The sequence below is a fragment of the Leptonotus elevatus genome, chromosome 16 (assembly GCF_054856555.1).
Source record: "Leptonotus elevatus isolate MCC_2025b chromosome 16, RoL_Lele_1.0, whole genome shotgun sequence".
NCBI classification, from domain to species: domain Eukaryota; kingdom Metazoa; phylum Chordata; class Actinopteri; order Syngnathiformes; family Syngnathidae; genus Leptonotus; species Leptonotus elevatus.
In genome coordinates, this window is record NC_141254.1 from 11,970,103 (window position 1) to 11,980,317 (window position 10,215).

General features: G+C 45.6%; 1 protein-coding gene across 3 annotated transcripts; it reads right to left on the reverse strand.

The window, feature by feature from the left end:
- Positions 1–2,206: 2,206 nt before the first annotated feature.
- LOC147160773 (uncharacterized) lies at positions 2,207–7,755 on the reverse strand. 3 transcript variants are annotated; one of them, XM_086057896.1, is made up of 2 exons: positions 7,452–7,755; positions 2,207–5,858 (listed from the first exon to the last, which is right to left on the reverse strand). In XM_086057896.1, the coding sequence occupies exon 2, from the start codon at positions 5,827–5,829 to the stop codon at positions 4,051–4,053; it is 1,779 nt and encodes a 592-aa protein (XP_085914022.1). In that variant the 5' UTR covers positions 5,830–5,858; positions 7,452–7,755; the 3' UTR covers positions 2,207–4,050. The 3 variants fall into 3 exon arrangements, with proteins under 3 accessions (XP_085914022.1, XP_085914020.1, XP_085914021.1); XM_086057894.1 differs by having other exon boundaries at positions 7,456–7,754; XM_086057895.1 differs by lacking the exon at positions 7,452–7,755 and adding an exon at positions 6,403–6,670.
- Positions 7,756–10,215: the final 2,460 nt, after the last annotated feature.

Genomic DNA, 10,215 nt, shown 5'->3' on the forward strand with positions numbered 1-10,215 from the left:
CAACAAGAAATGCGTGATGAAAGGATCAAGAGAGGCGGGAGGGGAAAAAACAGGAGAGTAAACTGGGGTGTGGGAATAACAGGCAATGAACGAAGGTGGCGGATGAGGAGGGGGGGGGGGGGACGCATATATGAGAGACAAAAGGCAAGATGGAGGCCTTCTTCACTGCTCTTAATGGTCGCTGAGAGCTGCCTTGATGAAGCGTAATATGTCCAAACAGCCAAATAGCACAGAAAAAGATGTTTGATGGTGTGCCCCCCCACCCACCCCCCTCTCTCTCTTATCAGAAGTAGGCAGCACACACAACCTCACAAAGCAACTGGACAAAACATTAGGAACACCCAAGATCCAATATGAGAGTTCTTATATGGCAATTCTGCCTTAACATTTATATTAACTCATTCACTGCCATTGACGGCTATAGACGTCAAAAATTCATTTGAACTATTTCTATTAGTTTAACATTTTTCCCCCCACTTTTGCTAACAAGTGTGAAAACCTACAATTTTTTTTAAATTGTACATTTAAACTGATATAAAATTTGTGATTAATGGTGAGTTAATTAGTAAAGTCATGCGATTAATAAAAAAAATCTAATTACTTACATGACTTCAATAATTAACTCACGATTTTATATCTAAATGTACAATATATTTTTTAAGGTTTTCATACTCTTAACCAAAATGGAAAAAGAGGAAAACTAATAGAAATGGTTCAAATTAATTTTTGACATCTATAGTCGTCAATGGCAGTGAATGAGTTAATAACATATTTGCATGTATAGAATACACCACTTGACAGTGGACATAACATTAGGTACACCTAAGACCCAATTATAGAGCTCTTGCATGATCATTTTAACTTTAAAATGGTAATAATAGTATATTTTTGACTCATTGGACACAACATTAGGTACACCCGAGATCTAATAGATGGCTTAACATAATTATAAATGAAAAAATGTCATATATAGCTTATTTTTCACTTCATCTTGCAAAGCTTAGTATACATATCATGAGTGAGATGTTCCCTCCCTCTTCTAGGATTATTATTTTTTTTTTTGCCAGTAATCTTCAAATCTTTTGTCATTTCCTCAGCGCTTGTACAGTACACCGGTGTCAGCGTATAAGGCGCCGCGCTGTCGCGATAAGATGGGAGAAAGGGAAAGTTAAGGAGTTCTTTATTATTGAATTAAGCGTCGAGGATTTCACGCCGGAAAAGCCGCAGCGGACATTTTAGATAAGAAACAGCACGGTATCGGCACCAGGGGAGGTCCGACGGGACGCAAGGTTTTCAACGATTCATTCTGATGATTAATTCAGTCTATTTTTTTCCAAAATCCAACCATTTTTATCCATCTCAGGGGGCGGCCATTTTGCCACTTGCTGTCAACTGAAGATGACATCGACGTTGCTCGGGTAACAACCAATCACAGCTCACTCAGCTTCAGAAAACAGGTGAGTTAGGACAAGTAAAGTTTCTCATCTTAATGAGAAACATAACAAGGAGCAATGATGATATTAATTTATATGTTTTTGCTATTTTAGTTTCTTTGTGTTTTTGCATATTAGCATAGTAGCATAACTGCCCAAGTCAGTTTTTAACGTGACCAAAACTGTTAAATGCCTGATTTGTTGTCATCATGTAATGTCTGAAACAGGTAAACAATATTTGAAGGTTTAAAAAAAATCCTTGCGTTTGCACCGGGCCAAACAATCCGATTATCTTTACGGGTGTTGTTGTGGTGGCCACAGATTGACCCCCAGTGCAGATGGTTTCTCATTTCCATGTCTTTTTTATGGGATGAAAAATGTTTGGAAGTGAATTGAATCACAAAACACGAAATGTGAAGTCGGATATTTAACTTGTGTGTGTGACAGTGACATAAAAATGACTCATTTTAGCGTCACATCGTTGCAGTGTCGAGGTTGCAAGTCAGTGCAATGTCCTTTAAAGTAATGTGTGTGTGTGTGTGTGTGTGCGAGCGCTGTCCTGCAGATGGATGACTCATGCGCCAATCACGACGCGTCAATCACCGCCTCCTTCCTTCTTTCCTTCCTTCCTTCCTTCCGTCCGCCTTTTGTTCCCTTTCCGTGGCGCCTTCCCAACATCCACGTTAACATTAACCATCAAATTCCGTTTTGTACCAAGATAGACAGCAGGAAGCCATGAAAAAAAATCAGCTTTAATAAAATAATTGCTTTTATTTATGTTTTTTTTTTTGAGGATAGTATAGCAAAACTAGTGGTCATCATCGTCATGCTGTTATGTACACATTGCACGGGCATGTTTTTTTTTATTTCACACTGTACATGTTACAATGCTAAGGGTGACATCAACGACAAACACTCGTCCGGACAGATGGCGTCACCAGGCCTTCCTCCTTGTTTTTTTTTTTTTTTAATGTTTATGTTCACAGTTTTAATGAGAGAAGACAGCCATCTTGAATTCTCCACACTGTTTTATTTTTTTCCCTCATTTTTTTTTCTTTTTTTGAAGATGCAAGTAGAAAGACGTGCATGGTTTTTTTTGTTGTTGTTTTCTTTTTCTTAAATAGCACAATCCCTGACACTTCCCCCACCTGACCGCAAACTCGTCGCTAAATTTCTTTAGGAAATGAAGAAAAAACGATTGGTCCTCCCTTCCCACCCAGCCCACTTCTGCGGCGGCGGCGGTGGTGGCGGCGGACTTCAAGTATTTTTAAAAAAAGAAAAAGAAAAGTAAAGTGGTAAGCGGGCCCTCGTACCAATATTCACATGATAAACCCTCAAAGTGATCAAACTTTAATGTCACGTTCTGCTCACATTAGATGGTATAGGGGGGTCGGGGGGTGGGGGGGTGGGGGGGATGAGTTCACCCTAAATGGCTACTTCAAATCAAAATGGTTTTCAGTTTGAGGCATGGGTCCTTCAGAGTTTTTCATGCAGCCTGTTATGACAGACATGTCGGCCCAGTTTCAAGAGAATTGGTGAAATTGGTAAATTTTTTCCCCCACCTTATTTTCCCGGAGGAGCTACTTCATAAATATGGCTGCTTTGAACCAAAATGGCCGACTCCCTGATTGATTGCGGGCATGGGTCCTTAAGACTTTTTTTGTGACGTTACAATAGACATGTCCACCAAATTTAAAGTCAATTGGTGAAACTAATGTTGGGGGACTAATGCTAATTTTTTTTGTACAACTTAGCTACAGAGTAAAAATGGCTGCTTCAAACTAAAATGGCCGACTTCCTGTTCAATTTTGAGCATGTTTTTTTTTTAATGCATCCTATTAGGACAGTGATTTTGAGTCATTTGGTGAAACTGATGTCAGGACTATTTTTTTCACCAGCATACTTGAGTTCTCAATAATTTCAAAGCCCCTAAAAAATGGATTTATGGATCGAAAACAATGAATGCCCTAAAATCATGGATGCAATACAGCAAAAAAAACAACATATGAACCATAATGCTAAAAAAAAAAAAAGGCGTAAAAATGCATCTAATCAGGTCACAACAATGATGGCGAAACCTCGGCCCACCACATCTGGAAGTGTTTTGTGCTTTGGGGGGGTCGGCGGGGCTTCATGACGAGACTAAGGCAAAAATTCAGGGGAAAAAAAGCAAGAAATGTGTGTTTGTGGCACCTATTTTTTTTTTTTTATCCCCCCCCCGCCCTCAAATTGTAAAGGCACCTGCACACATCTGATACAACCAAAGGTTTGTTCGTTTTTTGTGTGTGTGTGTGTGTGTGTGTGTGTGTGCGTGTGCTATGTAACATGTTGTAAACATGGTTCCCGTGACGCTGTAGAAAACCTGAATGGAGGCGGACGTACGCCGCCCTGTGTTCACAATGTAAACATGGCGGTGTGCAGGATTACTTCCCTCACCCCCCACATTCTCTCATCCCTTCCTCTGAACCTTCTCGACAACAAAAACAAAAAAACAAATACAGTGGATTAAAACAAACTGGAATCTCATTCCCGGACTGCCCAATTGACATTTTTTAGCCTCGCGCTATTGCCGCCCCCACCCGTGGGTCCACAAAAAAACAAAAAAAAAAACTGTCCATCAGTACATTCTGCGCTTCATGTAGATCCTCTCGATAAAGTTCTCCAGCTCCTCCTCACTGTCCAGCTGAGGCACCAGGCCGTCTTCCTCGTAGTCATCCCGCGGCGTGGCCGGCGGGTAGTAGAAGGGGGGCCGCCTGCCTCTCCGGGGCGGGGCCAGGGGTTTGGGGGGCGGCGGCGGCTGGTAGGTCCGTGGGTGGGGCAGGATATAGTTAGAGATGTAAGGGCTGTCGGGCAGGCGGGGCGCCGGCCTCTGCCTCCAGCCCTGACCCCGGTTCTTGCCCTGACCCCTGTACCTGCGCCGAGGGCCCTGCGGGTCAAGATCCTGGGTGTTGAAGGGCTGGTCTCGGGCTGCAGGGGGCTTGCCGTAGTACTGCGGCTTGGGGTAAGGGAAGTAGACGGGGTAGTAGGCCCGGTATGGCTTCTGGTAGTACGGGTAGGACGGGAAGGCCAGGAACTGTTTCTGGGGTTTGTACCAGTAGTCGACGGGGGTCTGGGGCTGGTACCAGAAGTCCTGCTTGCGCGACTTGCTTTTGTCCTTCTGCCACTTCTTCATGGATTTGTAGGAGGCCTTGTAGGGGGCTTTGAAGGGGGCTTTCTTGGGGTTTTTGGAGGCCGTGTAGTGGTAGACCGGCGGCGCCGCCAGAGGGGGAGGCACCAGGGGCCTGAAGCGGGGCACCACGGGCAACGCGGCGATGGCGGGGAGCTGCTGCTGGAGTTCTTTCCGCTTCTTCTTCTTCTCCTCCACGTCGCTGATGATCTCGATGACGTCGTCGGCCGGCAGGTGCAACTTGCTGCTGATCTCGATGAGCCGATCGATCATCTGCTGGTCCAGGTCGTCCTCGTCCTGATCGGGCAGGAGGACTTCCTCGGAGCGCTTGTCCTCGGCGGCGTTGCTGCTCTTCTGCCGCGGCTTGAGGAAGGCCTGCTGCTTGCGGCCCATGTACTGGAGCAGCATGTCGGAGGCCACGTCGGCCAAACGCTGCTCCTCCTCGCGGGCCCGCTCGGCTTCCTCCTGCTGCCGGAGCACCTCCTGCTTCTCGGCCCGGGCCCTGGCCTCCTCCTCCATGCGGGTCAGGCTCTCGTCCTCCTCCTCCACTTCTTCCTCCGGCTCGCCGCCCTGCTCCTCAAAGTCGTCCATGAAGTTGCCGCCCTTGAGGGCGGCCGAATTCCCCTGCCAGTGGAGTTTCTTTCCCGCTCGGGCCAACTGCGTGTTGTACGCCTTGTAGCCCTTCAGGGGTGGCAGGATCTCATTGTCTTGGAGGCCCAAATCAATGTTCTGGAAGTAGCCGCGGATTTTGCGCTGCAGGGAGCCCACTTCCCCGAGGAAGCTTTCAACCGATGCCTTCTCCGGGAGGTCCTCAGCCGACAGCCCGCGATCCCGCTCAAAGTCTTGGATAACCTGATCAGTCTCAGACTGCCTCCTGATCTCGTTGATCTCCACCAGGCTCGAGGACGCCTCCTGACTCGCGTCCCCTTCCTTTCTGGCGTCCCCCTCCAGGCTCTCACCCCCCTCCCCCGGCCTGTCCAGAGCCTGCAGGAGAACGGCAAGCACCTGCGCGGGGTCAGATCCAAGCTCCGGCTGCTTGTCCCCGTCCAGAGACGTGTTGTTGTCTTCGCCCTGGGGTGGCGGAACGAGCACCGTCTCCTCCGCCGTCCCTCTGTCCCCATATTCGGCCCATGCGGGGGCAGCGTCGGCGGCCAGCCACAGAGTGACGGTGAGCAGGAGCAATAGGATGAGGCGAGCTGAGGGAGGGGCGTGATGACTGGTCATGACCATGCAGGGCAGCCAGGAGGGAGGCGAAGCACCTGCGGGGAGGGGGGCACACAAGACGCATAGGCCAGGAGAATTAGACTAAAATACAAATCGGGGTGGGGGGGGAGGGTGTTTTCCACTGAACAAAAGTGACCGAATGAATGCAAAAAATCATCTCTCTGGGATATGAATCTCACTCTTTCCAAAGCCATTCGAGCATTTCGCAATGAGGATGGAATGTTTGAATTTCGATATTTTTAAGTGCACCGTCGCTTCTTAAGCCACACGGAAATTATCTCTAATTTCTCAACCCTTTCTGTTGAATTTTCATTCTGTGTGCTTCGGCTACTTGAAGATTCGCTTCCATTTCGTAGATGCGAACACACACGCAAATTGGGAGCGTTTACAGCAACGAGGCAATTATTTCGACGCACAGAATTGGCGCAACGGAGCCAATTTTTTTTTCTCCTAACGCGCTCGCGTGCCATGAGCATCATTTTTTTAAATTTAAGACCGCCACGCGTGGATTAAACTGCACAAATGATACTTTTATTTGTTTCAAAGCAAGCAAATTCTCAAAAATGCGGCGGCTCTCACCTACGCCTCCTCGCGCGAGCCAACAAAGCCGGAAAGGGGTCGCGAGCACTGGCCATCTTTTTGGCAGCACAAATGCACGTGAGGGGAAAAAATAATAATATATAGGCCTATTTAAAAAAAATAAACAATAAAAAGCAAACGAAAATTAAATCCCACATAGGTCCCGAGAGTCAAAGCGACGGCGCCACGCAGCGTGGAAGTCATGCGTAAAAAGCTGCAAGGCACGCTTGAGTTAGTTAAACCCCCCCAACGTACACGCATCCTCCTCTTCCTCTTTCAAAGCAAATAGCAAATTATCTGGATGGTCCATTTGAACAACCCCCCCCCCCCCCCCCGCCCACCGCAATCAGTCTCTTTGCAGGACGAGTGTGGGTGCTGTCACCCAAAAAAAAAAGATTTGCCTTTCTTCTTTTTCTTCTTCCCCCCCCCCACACAATCTGCATGCGTGCTGTGGCGGAATGCACGCGAGCCTATTTTTTTCCTGCTCCACACGGCAGCACATTGTTTTTGTTTTGTTTTGGGTTTTTTTGTTTATGTTTTTGCGTTTTCCTTTTGGTAATTCACAAAAAAGAGATTTTTTTTGCAACGAAACACGTGCCGCCCCCGCCTTGTCCCGTCTCTCTACGTCATCAAAGCACGTTAATTGAATTCAAATTGAAGTTTAAAATGTATCACATGGCTTGACGTTCAAAGTAGACACGATTTAATTGGAGAAATGTCGCATTGGGGTGGTTAAAAAAAATAAAAAGGAAAAACGAAAATGCGCTTTGTCAATTTGTGTAAAAAAAAAAATAATCAATTTGGCGCAATATGGCACGTGCCAGTGCGGGTTAAAAGGGGGTAATGACACAAATTTCGTTTGCTTAATATTCAAACTGCATTATTATGAAACATAAGGAAAGGTGAGATACAATGAATTGTTTGTAAATTATTTTTTCCTCCTTAAATAAAATGTGAATCAGAGATGTGGCGATAAAACGCGCAATTGACAATCGACATTAATGCCACAAAATGATGAATGAATAAAATGGATGAAGGAATTTTCTCACCTACCTGGGGTCCCACTATAGTGGGGTGGTGGTGGGGGCTGGACGAACGATGAGGGGGTGGGGAAAAAAAGTCAAAGTAAAGCCAAAAAATATAATCTCATCAAGACTTGAGAGAATTTAAGATCTTCTCTTTTTTTCTTCTTCTTCTTCTCAGTTTGTCCGCTACATTAAAAAAATGTTTTCAAAAGGTTGAAAAGAAATAAAAACAATTTTTTGTCACTTTAACGCGTGCAGCTAATATATTGTAGTGGATGTTTTCAGCACCACGGCCAGCGCAACTTTATTGTATATACCCTCCGTGGAACCACGTGACTACATCACCGATCCCCCAACCCCCATCAGCCCCCCCCCCCAATCTCCCTTGCTCCATAGCCACCCCCAGCTGCAGGCTGTGCCTACGTCACGTCCATTGATAAGAACGTTGGTGTGGAGATGGCACCGACGCCCCCTCATGGCCCCCCTCCCTCACCCACACCGCCCCCGCTCCCACCCCCCACTCCCCTTCCCTCCAGCATGAATGAAGGGAAATGGCATGAATGAAATTTTCCTCAATGAAGAGAGAGAGAGAGAGAGAGTGAGTGAGTGAGAGATGGATGGAGCAGCCATTTTCCATTGCTTCTTAAAGCTTCCTCTGTACCAGTAGAACATTGGGGGGGGGGGGGGGGTGTTGACCTCGTTAACGAGCTATCAATTAGTGCTGCTTTGTGTGTGGATGCTCGCTTAAAGTGCACTTCCAACAGCGTTGCTCTTTTCACAATTACCACATCTCCGTCATTTGTGCTTTGAAATAACTGTACTCTATTGATATTGGCTGTTTGGTTGATTTCTGCCTGTCCTTGAAGGCAGCGCACGACTTTTTTGCTAGGTAGGTTGATAGACCAGTTCAGTGAGGAAAGCTGTGATTTCAGAATGTGCCTGAAGGCAGCACTTGACTATATGGAAGGAGAGATGGAAAATCAGTTGTGGGAGTAAAGCTACGATTTGCCACTGACCCTGAAGGCAGCACACGACTTAAGGTGCGTAGATGAATCGTGTGAGAAAAGCTGTAATTTCAGCCCTGTTGGATGGGTTGAAGGTCTGAAGGTTTCAAAGATGTCATGCTTCTTAGAAAACATTAACACAATGCCAGGAAAAGCCTACAAGAACATCCGCTATTTGCCTGGGGTTAATCAGAAGCACTTTAAATGGCAGCAGGTGTGTGTCGACTCCCATTTAACATGAGAATGTGATTGGTTCATTGAGACGAACAGCCACAACACCAGTTATTGAGGGTGTGCACACTTATGGAACCACATCATGTGAATTATTTTTTCTTCTCCTCACGTAAAGATAAAGTTGTTGTACGGGTAATAGGTCTCATTAATGGTGTAAAAAAAAGTTGTGAAATTATTGATCTTGGTCTTGGTTTTTTAAATCACAAAAAAAATTTTTTTTGAATGGGGGTGTGTAGACTTTTTATATCTCTTGTTTGTTTTTTTTAGATCACAAAAAAATGGATTTGAATGGGGGTGTGTAGACTTTTTATAACCATGCAGACAGGCAGAAGTCACCCTTCGATGACCAGGTATTTAGTTGGTACATGAGTTGTGCGAAGAAATCTATGATTTCAGACTGTTCCTGAAGGCAACACTGAAGGCTGTGATTTGTACTGTTTGTGTTTCTATTTATTTTTTTTAATTTTTTTTACTGTGCTTCGCCTCCAGTACAATTATATGTCATTATAATTAGTATTGATTAATCCATGAGTCATCCGAGCGTATGTCAACAGGTGTTGGAGGGAAAGTGGTTCTGTTCGAACTGATATGATTGGCAAACAAGTTCTGCTTGTCAATCATTATGACGCACGGCGCCGCCATTTTGTTTGCCTTCTGGCGTCATTCAGTGACGAGTCGTGCTCTGCTGGGATTTTGTAAGGATTTTCATGAATTTCATGTGAAGGACTAATTCATTTATTTATTTTTCATTATTGTTGTTTAGTGGAGTCTGAGTCAGTTTTTTGATGCACAAAGGCTGTCTTGACCAAATTGGAGGCAGAGTCATTTAAAGACAAATAAATAAAATAAAAATGGTTTTATTTATGCTGTATTTTCCGTTTTGTCAAGCCACAGACGCATACAATCGATAGAAAATCAATTGTGCGTGTATACGTGCGATTTCAGACATTCCACATTGGACGGATGGATAACGGATGGATGACGGCTGGATAACGGATGGATGGCTATTTAACTCGTGTGAGGAAATCTATAGTTTCAGACTGTCCCTGAAGGCAACGTTTAACAACGAATGCATAGATGCATTGACTGAAAAATGGATGAATGGATATTTAGTTCATGGGTCAGTTATGTTCTGAATTCCTGATTTTAGATGGTCCCTGAAGGCAACAATCGACAACGGACAATTACATAGACATTTAGTTAGCTGAGCCACGTGAGGAAAGCTCTGATTTCAAACAGACCCTTAAGGCATAACATGACAACCTCTGCTTGATAAGATTGCATTGGGCCGGATGGTGGGGGCGTCGGGGCGGGGGGCGGGGGTGGTAGTTATTTGCATGCGGAAATGCTTGATGATGGCAGCGGCGGTGGAGGTGTGCCGCAGGGCAGATGTTGGCTGATATCACGGCCTTGGCATTATCAACTGCCACTATGCATTAGGCGCCCCCTGTGCAACGACCCCCTCCCCAACCCTCGCAACCCGCCACGACACTGACTCACACTCAACCGCAACACAAAACCTCGTCACCTTTGCCTCTCGCTCTGAAACC